Source organism: Stegostoma tigrinum, chromosome 12, assembly GCF_030684315.1.
Source record: "Stegostoma tigrinum isolate sSteTig4 chromosome 12, sSteTig4.hap1, whole genome shotgun sequence".
Classification (NCBI taxonomy): Eukaryota; Metazoa; Chordata; class Chondrichthyes; order Orectolobiformes; family Stegostomatidae; genus Stegostoma; species Stegostoma tigrinum.
In genome coordinates, this window is record NC_081365.1 from 78,625,533 (window position 1) to 78,649,290 (window position 23,758).

The window sequence follows — 23,758 nt, forward strand, 5'->3', positions numbered from 1 at the left end:
TTGTTTCCTCTGGAGCAGCGCAGGCTGAGGGGAGAGTTGATAAGAGTCTGTACAATTATGAGATGTATGAATAGGGTTGAATCTTTTTCCCAGAGTTGAAATGTCTAAAGGCATGCATTTAAGGTGAAAGGGGAAAGTTTGAAGGAGATGTGAGGGGCAAGGTTTTTACACAGAGAGTGGTAGGAGTCTGAAATGCACTGCCAGGGCTGGTGGTGGAAGCAGATACTTAGCGGTATTTAAGGGTTTTTAGATAAGCACATGAATATGCAAGGAATGAAGGGATATGGACCAAGGGCAGACAGAAGGAATTAATGTGGCATTATGTTCAGCACAACATCATGGAGCAAAGGGTCTGTTCCTGTCTGTACTATTCTGTGTTCTATATTCATTTTCACAGTGCTGAAGGGAACAGGCTGCTCCAGGGCACACAGCTTGTCCAGACTGGAACACAAAAGGGTGACATTTGTGGAGCTCTGCACAAAAATCAAAGCAAAAGCAAATTAAAAATCACAGCGTTGTTAAAGTACAGAGGTAGATCATAATGTCTGCTCTGAATGAGCATCTTGACTTGGTACCATTCTCCTGTCTTATTTCCCTGTAACCCTGCACATCATTTCTATTTAAAAAGCCATCCAATGTCCCGCTGCCTCCATCACACTTTCAGACCCTAATTAATGACCACACAAGGAAAATTGCCCTCATTTCATATTTTTTTCTTCTCTGTGAAGTGCTCTCTGCCATGGAATCCCTACAGTGTGGAAGCAGGCCATTCAGCTCAGGAGTCCACACGGACCCTCTGAAGAGTATCCTACCCAACCCTACCTCTGTAACCTCCACATTTTCCAAGGCTAACCCACTTAGGCTGCATATCCCTGGACACTGTGGCAGTTCAGCATGGCCAATCCACCATAACCTGCTCATCTTTGGACTGTGGGAGGAATCCCATGCAGGCATGGGGAGAACGAACAAACTCTACACAACCATTTGCTTGAGGGTGGAATCGAACCTGAATCCCTGTGAGGCAGCAGCACCAATCACTGAGCGACCCTGTCCTGTGCCCTCTCCTTCCCAATCCTTTATCATCCTGTCTGCCCTGTCCAGGTTCGAAATCCCCGATCAAACCTCTCAGTCCTCTTCTCTCCGAGGAGAGCTGCCCCAGCTTCTTCAATCTATCCTCATAATTGAAATTTCTTACCCTGGGAGCAATTCTTACTAACTAACATTGGAGCTAAGTCACAAAAGTTAGACATAAGGAGTGCCAAATGAAGAGGAGGATATGGTCCTTATGGAAAAGTGCTGGAGAAATTTGGAAGGCCTGCCATTGGCAGATGGTGGTAGCATGTGCGCTACAAAACACCACTGTAGCTTTCATGACTGGGATAGCTTTGTACAGGATAGGGACACGGACGATTTGGTGCAAAAGCTGGAGCAGGTCAGCCATGATCTAAACAAAGGATAGAGATGATTCAAACGACAAAATGGAGTTTTCCTGTTCTTAACGTTATGTTGTTCTTAAGGGAGCACAGCTGGCAAACCGCTCCACTAGAGGCACACGTAAAGTCATAGAGCCTAGAAACAGACCCTTTGGTCCAACCAGTCCATGCTGACCAGAATCCCAAACTAAACTAGTTCCACCTTCCTGCGCTTGGCCCCTATCCTTCCAAACATTTCTTATTCATGTACTTATCCTAAAGTCATTTAAATGTTGCAACTTTACCTCCATCCATCACCTCCCCTGGCAGTTTACCCACACACGAAGCACTCTCTGGGTAAAAAAAATGCCCCCCATGTCCTTTTTAAATATTTCTCCTCCCACCTTAAAAATATGCCCCCCTTAGTCTTGAAATTCCCCACCCTAGGGAAAAGACACCCGCCAGTCACCTTACCTATGTCCCTCATGTTGCTATAAAGCTCTATAAAGTCGCCCCTCGACTTCCTACTCTCCAGTGAAAAAAGTCCCAGCCTATCCAGTCTCTCCTCATAACTCAAACCCTGTATTCCCAGCAACATCCCAGTGAATCTTTTCCAAACCCTTTCCAGTGTAACTGGGTGACCAGAACCGGGCACAGGACTCCAGAAGAGGCTTTAACCAATGTCCTGTCCAGCTTCAGCACGAGGTGTGAGGAGCCCGTGAGGATGACTGCAGCGCTTTTAGGGGGTGTCAACGTTGGCCAAAAAGGTGCTGCTCAGGAAGTGTACTCAATTATTCATAAACCAGTTATTCGAAATAACATGCAAAAGCAGGTTCTACCGCTAATTTCTGTCGACTCCATCAGATCAGAGATTAGGCGCAGCCCAGCGTCTTCGAAGACCTTGACAGAGTTTTGTCCTCCACCATAGGATGAGCCAAAGTCATAGTAGTCTTTCCAGTAGAAGGCCTACTCAGTTAGAGAAAATACACAAGTTAACCGCCTGGCGAAACAGTCGGATTTCCTGAATCTTTACAGCATATTTCAGGAGTATGAGGCTAGGGATTGAACTTGTTAAAATGTGGCATGATTGAAAACAGCCTTACTGTTCAAAGAATGGTTACTTGATAGGGCCTGAGTTGGAAGTGGGAAACATCAGATGAGCTCTCTCCGGGTTCCTTGATTGAGACAAAGTGTGTCTACAAAAGGGGTTTCAATGATTCGTATCTCAATCCGGATTATTCCAGGGATGGTCAGCTGGGTGATGGTCTTTTTTACCTGTTATCTGTGTGATATCTCAGGGGAAAGAAGTAAATGATTCAGGAGTCTAGGAAAGCACCATGGTTAGCACCGCTACTTCACAGCGCCAGGGACCCGCGGTCAATTCCAGCCTCGGGCGACTGTCTGTGTGGAGTTTGCACATTCTCCCCGTGTCTGCATGGGTTTCCTCCGGGTGCTCCGGTTTCCTCCCACATTCAAAAAATGTGCAGGCTAGGTGGATTAGCCGTGGGGAATGCAGGGTTACAGGGATGGGATGGGGTGGGATGATCTTTGGAGCGTTGCTGTGGACTTGACGGGCTAAACGGCCCACTTCCCCAGAAAGGGGCTGTGGAAACCCAAGGATGCTGTCTGAGTTTGGACCCACTGAGCAACAAAGAGGCCCTTGCTAGAGTCAGGGTCCACAATAACGAGGGGCTGAAGAGTCCATGTTGGTGTACTTTGGGACATTCTGTCTGTGCACGTTTCTTTGCTGCTGCAAAACTAGGGAAGTAGATACACTTTTAAAGTGAAGGTGGGATGGAGGAAGTGGTAAGTGATCAAGTTTTAGTAATTAACCAAGAATTGTGGCAGAAGAACCCAATACAAAGGTGGAAAATGAAGAACAAACAATGGCAGGAAGCAGAAAACAACCTTCAATGTGAAGATGACAAACATGACACTAAAGAAGACAGAAAGGAGTGCATCATTCATAACAAGTTAATTGAATTGCTGGCACACATTGAAGTAAATAAATATGGTCCATCACGGCTGGATGATGACAAGGATTATGTCATAAATGCTGAGAAGTGTAAGACATTCAAGAACACTGGAGGGGGGCAGCGGCGAGGGCGATGAGTAAAGGCAGAGGGCTAATATTCCTAAACAAAGAGTTAGTGGTGAGTTTAGTTCAGGAGATCAGGACGTTGAATTGGTCTGGGTTGAAATGAAGAATAACAGGAGGAAGAAGTCACTTGTGGAAGTGATCTCTTAGAGCAGAGTATGGAAGAAGAAATATTCTGATAAAGGGATGGTCATAATTATGGTGACTTTAATCAACATATCAGCGACAAAATCAGATTGGACATTGTGACCTTGACAAGGAGTTCCTTAGAGCAGCATGTTTTTTTTAGATTAGATTCCCTACAGTGTGGAAACAGGCCCTTCAGCCCAACAAGTCCACACCGCCCCTTGAAGCATCCCACCCATCCCCATATAACCCACAGACCCTTAAACACTACGGGCAATTTAGCATGGCTAATCCACCTAGCCTGCACATCTTTGGACTGTGGAAGGAAACCGGAGCACCCAGAGGAAACCCACGTGGACATGGGGAGAATGTGCAAACTCCACACAGACTACTGTTACCTGAGGCTGGAATCAAACCCAGGTCCCTGGTGCTGTGAGGCTGCAGTGTTAACTACTGAGCCATCGTGCCACCCTCATTCTGGAATTAACCAGAGAATAGACTATACCAGACTCAGTAATGGGCAATGCAGCACCATGATACTGTGTGATACTATGTAGCAGCAGTTATAGTATGAGTGAACTTTACATCCAGGCTGAAAGGGAGGAGAGTGGGTCAAACGTGAATGTTTTAAACTCCAACAAAAGGCAATTATTTAGGCAGGAAAGCTGAGTGCTAGCTGGGGTGAACTGGGGCTGTAGACTAGGAGATAGATCAATTGAGAAGCAGTGGCAAACATTCACGTTGTGCCTGACACAGAGACCAGGCCACAAAGACTTCACCTGCTGTGATGGCTGTTCAGGACAAGGCATGGCAATGTCTTCTGTGCCATAAGTGGTCAGGTTACTAGAGTTATGGAAGCAAGTATATGCCAAGGGACATTTATTTTAACATGGAAGAAGCTGTGATGTTTCACCGTCTTTTCCAAGGTTGCTGTTTGCATGTTTCATCCTTAAAACCCAATGATAGAAAGAAGAGCAAAGGAACATGAATGATACTGAAAAGCTGTCACCGCTTCTGACGGGAAATTCCAAGTCAAGCTGCTGTGCGTGCCTCAAGAAACCTCCGCAGGATAAGGCTAACACAAAAGACTATACGTGACATCCAATGTTTTGAGTCTTGGATCAGGCAAGTTGACTAAATGTATCAAAAGAAGGAGGAGGAAGATTATAATTACAGACAAGTACCTTCTGTAGCCCTACAGAACTACCAACCTGAATATTTTTTTCATCCCAGATGTGACTACAAATTTCAACCAATGGATCAGGAATGTTTAGGAACCTGAAAACCACCACTGACTGCAACTCAGCTCTCAGGCCATTGAGGCCATCGATGAGAAGTGGAATACAGCCTGACCGTTCTAGACATGCCTTGTGGGATTCTTTGATTGCTCCTCAGTTGACCATCCCTAAAGACATGCCAAAAAGACGAATCCATGGGTGAACATCATCCACAAACTCTGGTCTTTTTGACAGCTGAGTGTACCGTGCACCCAGATATGCTTCAAGTCATCCCTGTCAAACTCATTGCAACTCAACTTTACTCAGCTGTGGATTGGAATCTGAGGTCAACTTCTGTTCTGTGGTTACTCGTTCAAGCAAATGTCACCCTCTGCCCCTCTTCACTGGCTTCAGCAACACGTCAATAAGTAACTCAGACTGTCCTCGTTTTGGGAGCAAATTTGTCTGCAATGAGCTCCCACATACAGCAATGCAGCAATGACCAGTCAATTTGTTTCCACAGCATCAGTTGAGGAACAGGTATGGGCCAGGACATTTCCGAAGAGATAGCCTATTACTTCTTGCTTCATAAAATACACCGCTATCTCTAGCCTTCTTCATGATCAATTCTGACACATTTTCCATGACACAGGCCAAGCTAACTGGCCCATAGTTCCCTGTTTCCCATCTCCCTACATTCCAGTCTGATGGGACCTATCTGGGGTCTACCCAAGTTTAAAAATTAACATCAGTGCAACCATTCCTGTATTAGCCACCTCTTATGAGACTCTGAAATCCATCATTTTGCCCAGTACCGTTTCCCTCATGACTATGACTTCATCAACATCCCCTCTCTTTTCTACCTCTTGATTGATTGGAATGTTTTTGCATCATCTATAGTGAAGACTGAAGCAAAATATTTATTCATCAAATCTGCCATTGGCTCATTGTCTGCTATGAACTCCTCACCATCACCCTCTTGAGTATGGTGTTTGATACGGTGTCCAACCCACATCTATGTGAAGCATAGATCAATAGATCATAGAATCCCTACTGTGTGGAAACAGGCCCTTCAGCCCAACAAGTCCACACTGACATTCAGAGCAACCCACCCAGACCCATCCTCCTAATCTACACATCCCTGAACACTACTGGCAATTTCCCATGGTCAAGCCACCTAAACTGCACATCTTTGGACTGTGGGAGGAAACTGGAAGACCCAGAGCAAATCCACACAGACATAAATGCAGTCATGATATTTATGCATTGAGGAGTTCCAACTATCTATAAGCAGCTCAGCAGCCAGCTGTGAAGGCACTTCATCAAGCACTCACCTGATGATACATACTCGTGTCTCTTTTGGGACCATAGAGCTGTGTGTCCACTGCACGGACAAACACATCAGACACCTGGTTAGAAAACACTGAAAGCAGCAATCTTTGTTGATCATTGTCTGTGTACAGGGCAGGTTGTACCTGAAACTGTGAACAACATCAACATGTCAGCTTCAACAGGCCCCTATAGGAAAGCTGTGGCTAAACTAGAAAGGGTTCAGAGAAGATTTACAAGGACGTTCCCTGAATTGGAGGGTTTGAGCTACAAGGAGAGGCTGACTAGGCTGGGGCTATTTTCCCTGGAGTGTCATACACTGAGGGGTGACTTTATAGAGGTTACGAGGGGCGTGGATAGGATAAGCAGACAAGGTCTTTTCCCCATAGTGGGGGGAGTTAAAAACTAGAGGGCATAGGTTTAAGGTGAGAGGAATAGGATTTAAAAAGTGACCTAAGGGGCAGTTTTTTTACACAGAGGGTGGTGTGTGAACGGAATGAGCTGCCAGAGGAGTTGGTAGACCCTGGTATAATTGCAACATGTAGAGGTGTATACAAATAGGAAGGGCTTAGAGGGATATGGGCCGAATGCTGACAAATGGGACTAGATTTATATAGGATACCTGGTTGGCCTGGACAAGCTGGACTGAAGAGTCTGTTTCCGTGCTGTACACCTCTATGACTCTATGACATTCACTGGGTATGGACTTCGCTGCCTGGGTCAGCATTTACTGTCTATCCCTAATCACCCAGAGGGCAGTTAAGAGTCAACACAGATTGCTGTGGGACTGGAAACACATGTAGGCCAGATCAGGTAAGGATGGCAGATTTCCTTCCCTGAAGGACATTAGATGGGGTTTTCATGATGGTCATCATTAAGGTCTTAATTCCGGATTTTTATTCAATTCAAATTCCACCAGCTTTGAGCATTTTGTCAGTTATAGATAGAGATGATAGAGTCTACCAGCAAAAAACACATCACACACCTTTGAACTGCAAAGGTCCTCCACCTCCACACGCACAGAGTCTGAGATGATGCTTTTGTTACCATTAATATTTACAAAATAGTAGGACACAATGCGGAAATAAGGCACCATTTCGTCTGTGATTGTCACTGGAAACGAGGTGTTCACTGTCTTCCTGACTCTGTCAAAAAGCAGCACCTTCCCTTTATTGAGCACCTGAAATGGTAAACATTGATGATGTTGGAAACCAAATGCCTTTTTGAAATGGAAAATTAACAAAGATTGTCACATCATCACTGCAGAGAGGTTGTAACTTATAAGAACGACATGTTTTTATTTGAGTTCATTGAACATTGGGTTACCTTCTCTATAGATGAGTTTTCAGCCAACACCCATCAATCAGTTCAGCCATTTACAGCTAACAGAGAGGTAAACGTATTCGGATAATTTCCAAATGTTTCATCGCTAAAGGAAATTCCTTCCAGCAGGAACTTCCAGAACCACAACTCCAATAAATGTCCATTTCTGAAGAAGGGTCTAGGCCCGAAACGTCAGCTTTCCTGCCCCTCTGATGCTGTCTGGCCTGCTGTGTTCATCCAGCTCCACACTGTGTTATATCCAATACATGTGAGTTTGTCCATCAGTAACTGAGGGAGGCTTCATTTCATTGTCACCTTGTAAAGACCACTACTAATCTTTTTGGACTGTGAACTGAAAATAGGGAAGGTACTGCTTTAAACCAAAGAAACCATGGAAGAAGATGTTTGTAGTTCTGAAATTGAGTTACTGGGGCACATTGAGGGGTATAGTCACAATGATGCCATGTTCAAGCAGTGAGAGAGAATCGAGACAGAACAGCACTGCCTCTGTTCAGGGAGAATTTGCACAGAGACAACCTGCTGATTGGTGTTTTAATTGGAACCACTTGCTGATGATCCAAGCAAACTCAGCCACTTGATTGGTTTGCACGCAAGTAGCTGAAGCGTTGTATACAGATATTGCAACAGAAGCATCCATCCCCTTCCTGTGTCCCTTCTATGAACAGGAGCAAAAGGAAATCCCAAGTATCTTGTAACTGTCCGTCACCTTTCGCTGTAAGTTGTTTTCCCTACAAATGCCTTTTTGAAAGAGTAACAAAGGAGATAAACCACCTTCGATGACACTGAATAGGGAAATCCTCCACCAGTGAATGAAAGGCCAGAATTGGTACACCCACTAGCTTGGCTTATGAGTTAAAGTTTGGAAGGAGTTTGAAAGAAAGCTGAAAGAAAACGATTCATCATGTGTGATCTGGATAGATTGGGAGAGTGGGTTTGGGTAGAATGCCCTTTAGAGGGTTAGTGAGCTTTGATGGGCTGAATGGCCTGCTTCTACACTGTAGCGATTCTATGCCCCTCCTTTGAACATGTGGCTTTGTTTTTCAATGATATAAAAGACTTAGTTCACACATCCCACAATCCAAACACAATGAGATATTCAGCTGCTCAGCTCATGTATGTCCTTCAGAGTATTGTGATCCGGGAATCAGAATTTTAAAGCTCATGATTACACCAGCCTTAACGACACTCTGGGTCATGGAGGGATTAATCTCCTTCAACTTTTCATTACGACAACATCACAGCTCATTGGCTCTCACGTTATCAGGTTAGTAAGCGGCAGTATTGTTTAAAATGAGCAGAATGCTTTCTCTTGAATAGTCTGCTTCTCACAGACGTGACTTGGTTTGGGAATCAACTTCAGAGAAGTAAATAAGTCATAGAACTCACAATTACAAGGCCACTTGATGTAAAAGTACCACGGTAAACATTGCGCACAACCTGTTTATACGTTAAACGAAACATTATAGCAACACGAGATAATGGGAACTGCAGATGCTGGAGAATCCAAGATAACAAAGTGTGAAGCTGGATGAACACAGCAGGCCAAGCAGCATCTCAGGAGCACAAAAGCTGATGTTTCGGGCCTAGACCCTTCATCAGAGAGGGGAATGGGGTGAGGGTTCTGGAATAAATAGGGAGAGAGGGGGAGGCGGACTGAAGATGGAGAGAAAAGAAGATAGGTAGAGAGGAGAGTACAGGTGAGGAGGTAGGGAGGGGATAGGTCAGTCCAGGGAAGACGGACAGGTCAAGGAGGTGGGATGAGGTTAGTAGGTTGGAGATGGAGGTGCAGCTTGAGGTGGGTGGAAGGGATGGGTGAGAGGAAGAACAGGTTAGGGAAGTGGAGACAGGCTGGGCTGGTTTTGGGATGCAGTGGGGGGAGGGGACGAACTGGGCTGGTTTTGGGATGCAGTGGGGGGAGGGGAGATTTTGAAGCTGGTGAAGTCCACATTGATACCATTGGGCTGCAGGGTTCCCAAGCGGAATATGAGTTGCTGTTCCTGCAACCTTCGGGTGGCATCATTGTGGCACTGCAGGAGGCCCAGGATGGACATGTCATCTAGAGAATGGGAGGGGGAGTGGAAATGGTTTGTGACTGGGAAGTGCAGTTGTTTATTGCGAACCGAGCGGAGGTGTTCTGCAAAGTGGTCCCCAAGCCTCCGCTTGGTTTCCCCAATGTAGAGGAAGCCACAGCGGGTGCAGCGGATCCAGCCCCACACTTCATTACCTTATTATAGCAACCTGCTTATTTTGGAAGTATCTGTGTCGATTACAGGTGCCCATTTGAAAGCTGTTGAATCGACTGTAACACTCAGCCCTGCCTCTTTCCAGTCAACTCACAGCGCTGCGGCACTGGGGGTGCTGGGAAAAAGGGGAGCCGGAAAACTGTGAGAGTTTCTCATCCTTAAATGTGGCTCCTGGGTAGCACAGCGGTTAGCACGGGTTAGCCGGGTTCGACTCCATTGTCGGGCGACTGCCTGTGTGGAGTTTGCACACCCTCTGCTGTCTGCGTGGGTTTTCTCTGGGTGCTCTAATTTCCTCCCACAGCCCAAAGATGCACAGCTTAGGTGAATTGGCTGTGCTAAATTGCCCGTAGTGTCCTGGGATGTGCAGGCTTTAGTGAATTAGTCATGGGAAATACAGTGATAGGGTGGGGGATTGCATCCAGATGGGAAGCTCTTTGGAGGAACTCAATGGGCCAAATGGCATTCTAGGATTCTAAATAGCTCAGTTGGCTAAATAGTTCGAGCATGGAACAGCATAACATTGGCAATGTACCGTTTGTTTGAAGTTAATGCAAGTCAATCTCCTCACCTTGCCCTTTCACACTTGCAGAGAGATTCTTTGGAATTCTGAAGCTCTGAAGAAGAATCATTATGATTCAAAACACTAATTCTGTTCCTTTTTCTGTGGGTATCCCCAGATCGGCTCAATTTTTCCAACACTTTTATTTCTGATCTATAGTATCGTGCTGTTAGTCTATGTAATTTTCAAATTGTTTCTGTCTCTCTCTGGAAATGTCATTTGCATGTATGTGGTAAGGCATGACCACACGGTGGACATTTCTCCCCGAAACAACTCGATCAATGAATCTGCTGAAAATTTTGGTGAGGCTTCCATTGGTTGAAGACTGGCTCTTGCAATACCTGTAATGAAGACTTTTTGACTGCTCCAGGGTCCTAGCGCCACAACAGGCCCCACCATGGCATGGGTAACCAATTGTCTTTCTCTAATTGGCAGAGATGTCCATTGTGCCTTTGGCTGTGCAGGACATTAGTATTCGTGAAAAAAAGATACATTTCAAAGCTTTTTGTCTTGCACTCATCAGCAAAATTGCAGGAAACATCAATGACAAGGACAACAAGGATAAGAAATTCTGCTCCCTTTATTAGCATCATTGCCAAATGTCCTGATATGTGCAGGGCTAAAAGATCCCTACTCTTTTTGATAAAGTGTGAGGTCCTGTACCGAGATATTAGCCTTTATTTTTGATGACTGTTCAAGGAGGGTCAGAGAAACACAGAACACAGAACATAGAACAGTACAGCACAGTACAGGCCCTTCGGCCCACAATGTTGTGCTGACCTATTATCCTACTAACATCAATCTACCCTGCATACCCTACATGTTACTCCATGTGCCTATCCAAGAGTCGCTTAAAAGTCTCAAAAGTATCTGACTCCACCACCACTGCCGGCAGCACATTCCACACGCCCACCACTCTCTGTGTGAAGAACCTACCTCTGACATCTCCCCTATATCTTCCTCCAATTACCTTAAAATTATGCCCCCTCGTAATAGTCATTTCTGGCCTGGGAAAAAGTCTCTGGCTATCCACCCTATCTAGTCCTCTCATCATCTTGTAAACCTCAATCAAGTCACCCCTCATCCTTCTTTGCTCCAATGAAAAAAGCCCTAGCTCTCTCAACCTTTCCTCATAAGACCTGCCCTCCAGTCCAGGCAGCATCCTGGTAAATATTGTCTGGACCGTCTCTAAACCTACCACATCTTTCCTATAATGAGGTGACCAGAACTGAACATAATATTCTAAGTGTGGTCTAACCAGAGTTTCGTAGAGCTGCAGCATAACCTTACAGCTCTCAAACTCAATTCCCCTGCCAACGAAAGCCAACACACCACATGCCTTCTTTATAAACCTATCAACTTGGGTGGCGACTCTAAGGGATGTATGGATGTGGGCCCCAAGATCCCTCTGTGCCTCCACACTGCTAGAATCCTACCATTAACCCTGTACACTGCATTCTAATTTGACCTTGCAAAATGAATCACCTGGTGGTAGTATATCTTGCACACCTGCTTTAAACCAAACAGTGTGTATTGTATGATAATAAAATGTGAGGCTGGATGAACACAGCAGGCCAAGCAGCATCTCAGGAGCACAAAAACTGACGTTTCGGGCCTAGACCCCTCATCAGAGAGGGGGATGGGGAGAGGGAACTGGAATAAATAGGGAGAGAGGGGGAGGCGGACTGAAGATGGAGAGTAAAGAAGATAGGTGGAGAGAGTATAGGTGGGGAGGTAGGGAGGGGATAGGTCAGTCCAGGGAAGACGGACAGGTCAAGGAGGTGGGATGAGGTTAGTAGGTAGCTGGGGGTGCGGCTTGGTGTGGGAGGAAGGGATGGGTGAGAGGAAGAACCGGTTAGGGAGGCAGAGACAGGTTGGACTGGTTTTGGGATGCAGTGGGTGGGGGGGGAAGAGCTGGGCTGGTTGTGTGGTGCAGTCGGGGGAGGGGACGAACTAGGCTGGTTTAGGGATGCAGTAGGGGAAGGGGAGATTTTGAAACTGGTGAAGTCCACATTGATACCATATGGCTGCAGGGTTCCCAGGCGGAATATGAGTTGCTGTTCCTGCAACCTTCGGGTGGCATCATTGTGGCACTGCAGGAGGCCCATGATGGACATGTCATCTGGAGAATGGGAGGCGGAGTGGAAATGGTTTGCGACTGGGAGGTGCAGTTGTTTGTTGCGAACTGAGCGGAGGTGTTCTGCAAAGCGGTCCCCAAGCCTCCGCTTGGTTTCCCCAATGTAGAGGAAGCCGCACCGGGTACAGTGGATGCAGTCTCCCACATTGGCAGATGTGCAGGTGAACCTCTGCTTAATGTGGAATGTCATCTTGGGGCCTGGGATAGGGGTGAGGGAGGAGGTGTGGGGACAAGTGTAGCATTTCCTGCGGTTGCAGGGGAAGGTGCCGGGTGTGGTGGGGTTGGAGGGCAGTGTGGAGCGAACAAGGGAGTCACGGAGAGAGTGGTCTCTCCGGAAAGCAGACAGGGGAGGGGATGGAAAAATGTCTTGGGTGGTGGGGTCGGATTGTAAATGGCGGAAGTGTCGGAGGATGATGCGTTGTATCCGGAGGTTGGTAGGGTGGTGTGTGAGAACGAGGGGAATCCTCTTCGGGCGGTTGTGGCGGGGGCGGGGTGTGAGGGATGTGTTGCGGGAAATACGGGAGACGCGGTCAAGGGCGTTGTCGATCACTGTGGGGGGAAAGTTGCGGTCCTTAAAGAACTTGGACATCTGGGATGTGCGGGAGTGGAATGTCTTATCGTGGGGGCAGATGCAGCGGAGGCGGAGGAATTGGGAATAGGGGATGGAATTTTTGCAGGAGGGTGGGTGGGAGGAGGTGTATTCTAGGTAGCTGTGGGAGTCGGTGGGCTTGAAATGAACATCAGTTACAAGCTGGTTGCCTGAGATGGAGACTGAGAGGTCCAGGAAGGTGAGGGATGTGCTGGAGACGGCCCAGGTGAACTGAAGGTTGGGGTGGAAGGTGTTGGTGAAGTGGATGAACTGTTCGAGCTCCTCTGGGGAGCAAGAGGCGGCGCCGATACAGTCATCAATGTACCGGAGGAAGAGGTGGGGTTTGGGGCCTGTGTAGGTGCGGAAGAGGGACTGTTCCACGTAACCTACAAAGAGGCAGGCATAGCTGGGGCCCCAGCTATGCCTGCCTCTTTGTAGGTTACGTGGAACAGTCCCTCTTCCGCACCTACACAGGCCCCAAACCCCACCTCTTTCTCCGGTACATTGATGACTGTATCGGCGCCGCCTCTTGCTCCCCAGAGGAGCTCGAACAGTTCATCCACTTCACCAACACTTTCCACCCCAACCTTCAGTTCACCTGGGCGGTCTCCAGCACATCCCTCACCTTCCTGGACCTCTCAGTCTCCATCTCAGGCAACCCGCTTGTAACTGATGCCCATTTCAAGCCCACCGACTCCCACAGCTACCTAGAATACACCTCCTCCCACCCACCCTCCTGCAAAAATTCCATCCCCTATTCCCAATTCCTCCGCCTCCGCCGCATCTGCCCCCACGATAAGACATTCCACTCCCGCACATCCCAGATGTCCAAGTTCTTTAAGGACCGCAACTTTCCCCCCACAGTGATCGACAACGCCCTTGACCGCGTCTCCCGTATTTCCCGCAACACATCCCTCACACCCCGCCCCCGCCACAACCGCCCTAAGAGGATCCCCCTCGTTCTCACACACCACCCTACCAACCTCCGGACACAACGCATCATCCTCCGACACTTCCGCCATTTACAATCCGACCCCACCACCCAAGACATTTTTCCATCCCCTCCCCTGTCTGCTTTCCGGAGAGACCACTCTCTCCGTGACTCCCTTGTTCGCTCCACACTGCCCTCCAACCCCACCACACCCGGCACCTTCCCCTGCAACCGCAGGAAATGCTACACTTGTCCCCACACCTCCTCCCTCACCCCTATCCCAGGCCCCAAGATGACATTCCACATTAAGCAGAGGTTCACCTGCACATCTGCCAATGTGGGAGACTGCATCCACTGTACCCGGTGCGGCTTCCTCTACATTGGGGAAACCAAGCGGAGGCTTGGGGACCGCTTTGCAGAACACCTCCGCTCAGTTCGCAAAAAACAACTGCACCTCCCAGTCGCAAACCATTTCCACTCCCCCTCCCATTCTCTAGATGACATGTCCATCATGGGCCTCCTGCAGTGCCACAATGATGCCACCCGAAGGTTGCAGGAACAGCAACTCATATTCCGCCTGGGAACCCTGCAGCCATATGGTATCAATGTGGACTTCACCAGTTTCAAAATCTCCCCTTCCCCTACTGCATCCCTAAACCAGCCTAGTTCGTCCCCTCCCCCGACTGCACCACACAACCAGCCCAGCTCTTCCCCCCCACCCACTGCATCCCAAAACCAGTCCAACCTGTCTCTGCCTCCCTAACCGGTTCTTCCTCTCACCCATCCCTTCCTCCCACACCAAGCCGCACCCCCAGCTACCTACTAACCTCATCCCACCTCCTTGACCTGTCCGTCTTCCCTGGACTGACCTATCCCCTCCCTACCTCCCCACCTATACACTCTCCACCTATCTTCTTTACTCTCCATCTTCAGTCCGCCTCCCCCTCTCTCCCTATTTATTCCAGTTCCCTCTCCCCATCCCCCTCTCTGATGAGGGGTCTAGGCCCGAAACGTCAGTTTTTGTGCTCCTGAGATGCTGCTTGGCCTGCTGTGTTCATCCAGCCTCACATTTTATTATCTTGGAATTCTCCAGCATCTGCAGTTCCCATTATCAGTGTGTATTGTATGCCTGTTCCAACCAAACTAATAATGTTAGTGGTTAGTTGATACAGGTTTGACTCTTCTCCTCTTCATGCCAAGCCATAGCTTTGTTGAGGGCATTAACCAGGCAACAACTCATGACTTCAGTGAAGGAAAGGAACAAGGTCAGTGAAATGGCCAAAACACAGCAGGTATGTGAGGAATAAGATGATGACTAGGTAGGAACAGGGCCAGTCAAAGTCAGAAGTAGGAAGTTGTGTGTGGACCCTGTGGAGATCGGAGAGGTGCTAAATGATTATTTCTCATCTGTTTTCACTGAGGAACTGGAGAATATTGTAGAGGAGATGACTGAGTTATGGGCTACTAGAATTGAAAGGATTGAGGTTAGTAAGGAGGAGGTGTTATCAATTCTAGAAGGTGTGAAGGTAGATAAATCCTCTGGGCCAGATGGAATTTTTCCAAGGATTGTCTGGGAAGCTAGGGAGGAGGTGGCAGAGCCTTTGGCCTTGATCTTTGAGTCCTCATTGTCTACAGGTTTAGTACCAGAGGACTGGAGGATTGCAAATGTTGTGCCCTTGTTCAAGAAGGGCAGTAGGGATGACCCAGGTAACTATAGACCTGTGAGCCTTATGTCTGTTGTAGAAAAAGTTTTGGAAAGGATTATAAGAGATAGGATTTATAATCATCTAGCAAGCAACAATTCGATTGGAGCTAGTCAGCATGGATTTGTCAAGGGCAGATCATGTCTCACAAACCTCATTGAGTTTTTTGAGAAGGTGACCAAGCATGTGGATGAGGGAAGGACAGTTGACATGGTGTACTTGGACTTTAGTAAAGCCTTTGATGAGGTTCCACGTGGTAGGCTATTGGAGAAAATACAGAGGCATGGGATTGAGGGAGATTTAGCAGCTTGGATTAGAAACTGGCTTTCTGAAAGAAGGCAACGAGTGGTGGTTGATGGAAAATATTCAGCCTGGAGTCCGGTTACTAGTGGTGTGTCTCAAGGATCTGTTTTGGGACCACTGCTGTTTGTCAGCTTTATAAATGGCTTGGACGCAGGCATAGGTGGATGGGTTAGTAAGTTTGCGTATGACACTAAAGTCAGTGGAGTGGTGGACAGTCCGGAAGAATGTTGCAGGTTGCAGGGAGACTTGGATAAACTGCAGAATTAGGCTGAAAGGTGGCAAATGGAGTTTAATACGGATAAATGTGAGGTGATTCACTTTGGGAGGAATAATAGGAAGGTAGAATACTGGGTCAATGGAAAGATTCTTGGTAGTATGGATGTGCAGGGGGATCTTGGTGTCCATGTACATAGATTCCTGAATGTTGCCTCCCAGGTTGATAGTGCTGTTAAGAAGGCTTACGGTGTGTTAGGTTTTATTGGTAGAGGGATTGAGTTTCGGAGCCGCGATGTCATGCTGCAACTGTACAAAACGCTAGTGCAGCCTCACTTGGAATATTGCATGCTGTTCTGGTCGCTCCATTACAGGAAGGATATGGAAGCATTGGAAAAGGTGCAAAGGAGATTTACCAGGATGTTGCCTGGTCTAGAGCGCAGGCCCTATGAAGAAAGGCTGAGGGACTTGGGTCTGTTCTCATTGGAGAGAAGGAGGCAAAGAGGGGATTTAATAGAGACATACAAGATGATCAGAGGATTAGATAGGGTGGACAGTGAGAGTCTTTTTCCGAGGATGATGACTTCAGCTTGTACAAGGGGGCATAGCTACAAATTGAGGGGTGATGGATTTAAGACAGATGTCAGAGGCAGGTTCTTTACTCAGAGAGTGGTAAGGGCGTGGAATGCCCTGCCTGCCAATGTAGTTAACTCAGCCACATTAGGGGCATTTAAACAGTCCTTGGATAAGCATATGGATAATGTTGGGATAGTGTAGGGGGAGGGGCTTAGATTAGTTCACAGGTCAGTGCAACATCGAGGGCCGAAGGGCCTGTTCTGCGCTGTACTGTTCTATGTTCCATGCTCTATGCTCTACACCTTCTGGTTTCTAGAAAGTGAGCATTGAAGCAGCACCATGTGAAAAAGCACTTTAATCACAGTCCCTATCTGAAAACACCGAGGTAAAGGCTTTCCATCACTTACCATGTAGTAAAAATAGTTGACATCGCTGATGTCTGCTCGACTGAACGGTGATAATGTCACGTCAATGATGTCTCCAGTGTACAGCAGAGCGTTTGTGACACCGATATGTAGGTAGGCCTGCTTGCTGTCATGGCACTTGATTGCTATTTCTTGGCTCACGTCATTCCCAACTGTGATATCGCCAGCTGAGGCCTGTAGCGGCAAATTGTCAGGGAAACCAAAGATCGCACGGATGTTAGAACAAGCTTGCAGCAAAAATCAATGTCACTGGTTCTGTGCTGTATGACTCTATAACTCTCTGACTCTATAATGCCGAAATAAGACAGGTCTTGTTAAAGGTTTTCAACTTACATCCATCAGGACACTTTGCAAGAGTACCAATGTCACTGGTAAGCAACTTCTTGAATACAATATGAGAAGAAGATGCTGATTGGTTAGCATGTGGGTTCTGATTGGTAGAGGTTAATGCACCAGTTAGGCCATGACTGACAATTGTCAAGCTATTTAAATGTAAACCATTTGGTCGACACTGATTGGTCAAGGCATTGCCTTGAACAATGAAGCATAGAATGGCTGAGTCTTGTTTGAACTTATCAAAAGTTAGACCCATCAGAGTCAACCTGTTTAAACAAAGATTGACAGTTGACTTCAAGTCATCATTTAACCAGTGCATTCTCCATAGCAACAAGTCTATCAATTAGTGTCCACTGGAGGACCAATCAGGATTGTCTTCTCATGCAGCATAAAAAGATTGCTTTCTGTCAATGTTGGTATTCTTGCAAATGGTCCTGGTGACTGCAAGATGAAAAGCTTTAACAAAAATGCCTCTTTTCATAGCAACACTGAATCATGTGACACCAAATAAGCCCCGATGTTAGGATCAATGATCAGAAGTTGATTAACGAGGTGGGAGGAAGTCAAAGTAGAGAGGTGTAGCAGGAGAATTCCAGACATTAGGGCCCAGGCAACTGAAGACATGGGCACCAATGATGGAGGGAGAACAATGGAAAGTATCGGAATTATTGGTGAGCAGAAATCACAGAAGATTATGGAGACAGATGAGATTGTAGGTGGGGCAGAGATTGTGAAGGGATTTGAGAAACCATGGAAAAGCTGTGAATTTAATTGCAGCATTGCTTGTCCAGCACAGGGTACAAAAATTTTTTTTTGAGAATATATCCTCACACTGATGTATATATCTTTCGCATTTTCAGGAACATTGAAGGAGAGGCTCAGTTCACCAATACTGTCAGTTAATCCTTCCTGGGTAGATTCGAGGGTTTTTCCCGCAGAAATAATTATTTTAATTTTGATTGGCACTTCAGAGACACGGGAGCCATCCAGGTAGGTCACCAATGCCTGAGGAACAACATTGAAGAGTTGGCTTTGTTACCCATCAATATGCTAACGCATTCTTCCTCCCAATTAAAATCAAGATTTTTTTTCTTCAGGGTTGAATCTATTCTGTGTTAAACTGCTGATGCTGTGTTTGCACGTATTTAAATTATAGCCCCTCAAGTGAATGTGGAATACTTTAAGGTACTATGTTGTATTAGATGTTCAAAGATGTGCAGGTTAGGGTGTTCTGGCCAAGCCCATAGTGTCCAGGGATGTGCAGGTTAGCCATGGGGGATGCATGGTTACAGGATTAGGGTGGGTCTGGGTGGGATGCTCTTCAGAGGTTTGATGCAGATTCGATGGGCCGAATGGCTTGCTTCCACACTGTAGGGATTTGATGATTCTATGATTCTAAGAACAGGTTAACTCTTCCCAGTGCTGTTGTCAATGCCTCTCAATATCCATTAGGCACCAATATTGAAATGGAATATCTGCTCATTGCCAACTGTGGGATCTTTCCATGCATGTACAGGGGAATCTGTTTCCTACCTTCCAGCAGTGCTTAATACATTCTGGAATGTCAAGTAAGTGTCAGCAATGGCAGTCATGAAGTTAGCATCGATTATTGTAAAAGCCCGCCTGGTTCACTTTGGGGGAGGGAAATCTACCGGCCTGTCCTAGGTCTGGCCTAAATGTGACTTCAGATCCATGGCAATGAGACAGGCACTAAACGTCCGTCTGAAATGGCTTGGTAAGCAAGTCACTCAGTCCAAGGATGATTAGCAAATTCCGGGCTTTCTAGCAATACCCAGATCCCAGGAACAATTAAAGGAAGAAAGTGCATCTCTGACCTTAAACAACTTTGAGACATCCCTGGGTCATGAAAAGTAAGAAATGAACTAACTCCTTGTGTTTCTTCTGTAGGCCATCCACATATTGCTGTGTATATACACCAGCTGTCATCTTCGAATCCCTACAGTATGGAGGCAGGCCATTTGGCCCATCAAGTACTTACTGATCCTTCAGCCACCCCATCCCTGCATTTCCCACAGCTAACAAACCTACCCCATACCTTACTGAGTGCCATGGCCAATCCACCTAATCTGCTCAGCTTCGGTCTGTGGCAGGAAACACACACACAGACACAGGGAAAATGTGCACACTCCACACAGACACACACAGTCACCCAAGGGTAGGATTAAACCCAGGCCCCTATTGCTGTGAAGCAACAGTGTTAACCACTGAGCTACCATGCCTACCTTATAGCTTATCTTTCCAATATGCTGTTTTATGTCTGCCTTAACCGAGTATCACAGTTAGCGATGAGGTGGGATTTTTGGATTTCCCTAGCTGGATAAATAGCTTGGGTTGGAGGGCCTGCCAACAAGCCTGTAAAGACATTGTCAGCTTGACTTTCCTTTTTGCTAAGAAATTGCTTTAACAATCTGCAGGAAAAGCCTGTCTTTGCCATGAATGGACTGACCCTTGATGGTGTCTGAATCAACAACCATTATAGGGACAACAAAGTGTGGAGCTGGATGAACACAGCAGGTCAAGCAGCATCTCAGGAGCACAAAAGCTGATGTTTCAGGCCTAGACCCTTCATCAGAAAAATGATTTTTCTGATGAAGGGTCTAGGCCCAAAACGTCAGATTTCCTGCTCCTAAGATGCTGCCTGGCCTGCTGTGTTCATCCAGCTCCACACCTTGTTATCTTGGATTCTCTAGCATCTGCAGTTCCTATTATCTCTGAACTATTATAGGGAAACTTGGGGTTGGGGGGAATATAGCCAGGACCGGCAGTCTTCCAGCACATGTGCTATTTTACACATTTCAAAACACCTTGCATGTTGCTGATAATCCAGCTTCTAATCAGGTGGAGGGGAATGGTAAAGAGAAATCCTTCTGACTGGGACAGCCCCCAGGTTGCCTGGCCCCTGCTCAACCAAAAAGCACGCCACTGCCACACATCACAGAACCATTGGAGGCTGTGGATGGATATTGGCTTGGAGAAAGGTGTCAGTAGCCGGTGAGGATATCTATTGTGGCTTTGGAACCTTTCTGTGCCCTTTAGTTACAGAGAGTTTCACAACAAATGGATTTTAAGATGAGGTCATTTGGAGTAAGGTAATGGCATTGCCAAAAAGTAGCATTCGACACAGGACTAAGGAGTTTAAGAGCACTTTCTAGTAGCTACTTATTTCTGCTTGTGTGTATGCACCAGAAATAACTGGTTGGCGACTTGCCTTTCCAAATTCTATCCTGTGTCTTGTGTTAAATTTAGGTAGCCACAATGTACCGGTGTTGGACTGAGCTGGACAAGGTCAGAAATCACACGACATCAGGTTATAGTCCAACAGGTTTATTTGAAATCACAAGCTTTCAGTGCACTGCTCCTTTGTCGGGTTGCTTCACCAACAGGTTGTTGGACTATAACCTGCTGTTGTGTGACTCTTGACCTTAAATTTGGGTGATTGATATTAGAACACTTACTTTCTCCTGCCCTCCAAACTGGGTGAAATCGAAGGACAAAAAGAAAATGAAACCTTGCTCCTAAGTGTGGCATTGCTGGCTGGGCTGGTGGTACAGTAGCTTAGCGGTTACCATGGTTACCTCATAGTACCGAAGACCTGGGTTCGATCCCACCCACGGGTGACTGTCAGTATGGAGTTTGCACATTGTCCCCACGTCTGTGTGGGTTTCCTCGCACAGTCAGGTGGATCAGCCATGCTAAATTGTCTACAGTTGTCCAGGGATGTGCAAGCTAGGTGGGTTAGCCATGGGAAATGCAGGGTTCAGGGTGTGAATCTGACCCCCCCCCCACCCGGAGGGTCTGTGTGGGCTGAATGGCCCGTTTCTGCACTGAAGGGATTCTATGGCTTATCTGTCATAAACAGATCTAGCACTCCTTCGATCAGTACAACTCTACCATTTCCACAGTCTCTCCTTCATGCAGTGACGTGCCATTAGCAGGGAGACAAGCATGAAAGGTCTTATGATTACCTAGAATGTGAATGTGCTGTTTGTTGTCCCGTGCATCTAGCAGTAAGTCTGGTAGAAATCGTGGCGCTAAATTTCCAGGTAGAGATGTCGCTACCTGAGACAACTTAAGCAGCCTTTTCCCCCCTCCCCACCCCTTTCGTGGTTTGCTTGTGAGCCCATACCTACCATAATTTGAAAAGGAGCTCCAGGTATGAAGTAGCGTTTTGTCTTTGTTAGATTAATTGCATATTTTAGAAAATTTGGTACAATGCTCTTCTTTTCTTCCATGCCACCTACATAGCAGGGCACAAAAATGTTTACATTTGTTGATTAATTTACACAGAGAAAGAACGACCATTGGCATTTTCCCAGAATTCCCTCACACAGCATGCAGTCACACAGTACTGGGCCTGTATGTGTGAACTGTCTTGAAAAGACAAAACATAGATGGAAACCTTTTTTAACCATTAATGCCAAGCTGGAACGTGGAATACATTTAAAAAAATCCTAATGCGCCAGTTAGCTAGTGCAAAATCTAATCAAATGTTGGGATTTATTTTGAGAGGAATAGAATTGGATTGTGGGGGAGGTCAGGCTAAACCTGTAGCTACCCTGGGCATGTCCGTTCTCCATATTATAGACAGGTCTTCAGAGGGCGTAGAGGAGATTCGCATAGACAAAATCACAAACGTATGGGTAGATGCATCAGAAAAGGATCGACAAGACTGTTTCTCTTAAGAAAAGGACAGCTGAGGTGCCTGAACATTATCATCTATACAGAATATTTTGGCTTGTGAGAAAGAACATTGTTAGAATCATAGACTCCCTACAATGTAGAAGCAGGCCGTTTGGCCCATCGAGGCCACACCTATCCTCTGAAGAGAATCCCACGCAGACCCACACCCCGCACCCTCTCCCTGCAATCCCTGCTTTTCCAATGGCTAATCCTCCTCGCCTGCACATCCCTGTGGGGTTCCTCCGGATGCTGCAGTTTCTTCCCATAGTCCAAAGATGTTTGGGCAGATTGGCCGTACTAAATTGCCCAGTGTCCAGGGATGTGCAGGTTATGTGAATCAGCCATGGGAAATACAGGGAAAGGGTGGGTCTGGGTGGGATGTTTTTCAGGTGGTTGACGTTGACTCGATGGGCTGAATGGCATTCGGCCACACTGTGGGGATCCTATGAATCCTGCATCTGACCTGCTGATCCCTGCAAGTGTTTTGAACGTTTGACTACAATCAAACTTACTTCAGTAAGGCATTTGACAAGGTTACCCATGGTAGGCTCATTCAGAAGGTCAGGAGGAATGGGATACAGGGGAACTTAGCTGTCTGGATACAGAATTGGCTGGCCAACAGAAGGCAGTGAGTGGTAGTAGAAGGAAAATATTCTGCCTGGAAGTCAGTGGTGAGTAGTGTTCCACAGGGCTCTGTCCTTGGGCCTCTACTGTTTGTAATTTTTATTAATGACTTGGATGAGGGGTTTGAAGGATGGGTCAGCAAGTTTGCAGATGACACAAAAGTTGGAGGTGTCGTTGACAGTATAGAGGGCTGTTGTAGGCTGCAGCGGGACATTGACAGGATGCAGAGATGGGCTGAGCGGTGGCAGATGGAGTTCAACCTGGATAAATGCGAGGTGATGCATTTTGGAAGGTCAAATTTGAAAGCTAAGTACAGGATTAAGGATAGGATTCTTGGCAGTGTGGAGGAACAGAGGGATCTTGGTGTGCAGATACATAGATCCCTTAAAATGGCCACCCAAGTGGACAGGGTTGTTAAGAAAGCATATGGTGTTTTGGCTTTCATTAACAGGGGGATTGAGTTTAAGAGTCGTGAGATCTTGTTGCAGCTCTATAAAACTTTGGTTAGACCACACTTGGAATACTGCGTCCGGTTCTGGTCGCCCTATTATAGGAAAGATGTGGATGCTTTGGAGAGGGTTCAGAGGAGGTTTACCAGGATGTTGCCTGGACTGGAGGGCTTATCCTATGAAGAGAGGTTGACTGAGCTCGGTCTCTTTTCATTGGAGAAAAGGAGGAGGAGAGGGGACCTAATTGAGGTATACAAGATAATGAGAGGCATAGATAGAGTTGATAGCCAGAGACTATTTCCCAGGGCAGAAATGGCTAACACGAGGGGGCATAGTTTTAAGCTGGTTGGAGGAAAGTATAGAGGGGATGTCAGAGGTGGGTTCTTTACACAGAGAGTTGTGAGAGCATGGAATGCGTTGCCAGCAGCAGTTGTGGAAGCAAG

At 46.8% G+C, this 23,758-nt stretch overlaps 1 protein-coding gene across 3 annotated transcripts in view; it reads right to left on the reverse strand.

Annotated features, from left to right (window-relative positions):
* The window catches only part of LOC125457341 (complement C4-like), a 65,421-nt gene that overhangs the window by 12,631 nt on the left and 29,032 nt on the right, over positions 1–23,758 (reverse strand). For 2 of the 3 annotated variants that reach the window (XM_048541481.2, XM_048541479.2), the window contains exons 7-12: positions 21,693–21,799; positions 18,373–18,546; positions 17,188–17,379; positions 7,168–7,362; positions 6,188–6,334; positions 2,252–2,378 (exon numbers count right to left, since the gene is read on the reverse strand). In XM_048541481.2, the coding sequence (XP_048397438.1) occupies positions 2,252–2,378; positions 6,188–6,334; positions 7,168–7,362; positions 17,188–17,379; positions 18,373–18,546; positions 21,693–21,799 (942 nt within the window). The remainder of the gene's footprint in view (positions 1–2,251; positions 2,379–6,187; positions 6,335–7,167; positions 7,363–17,187; positions 17,380–18,372; positions 18,547–21,692; positions 21,800–23,758) is intronic. The other variant, XM_059650479.1, reaches the window with a different exon arrangement.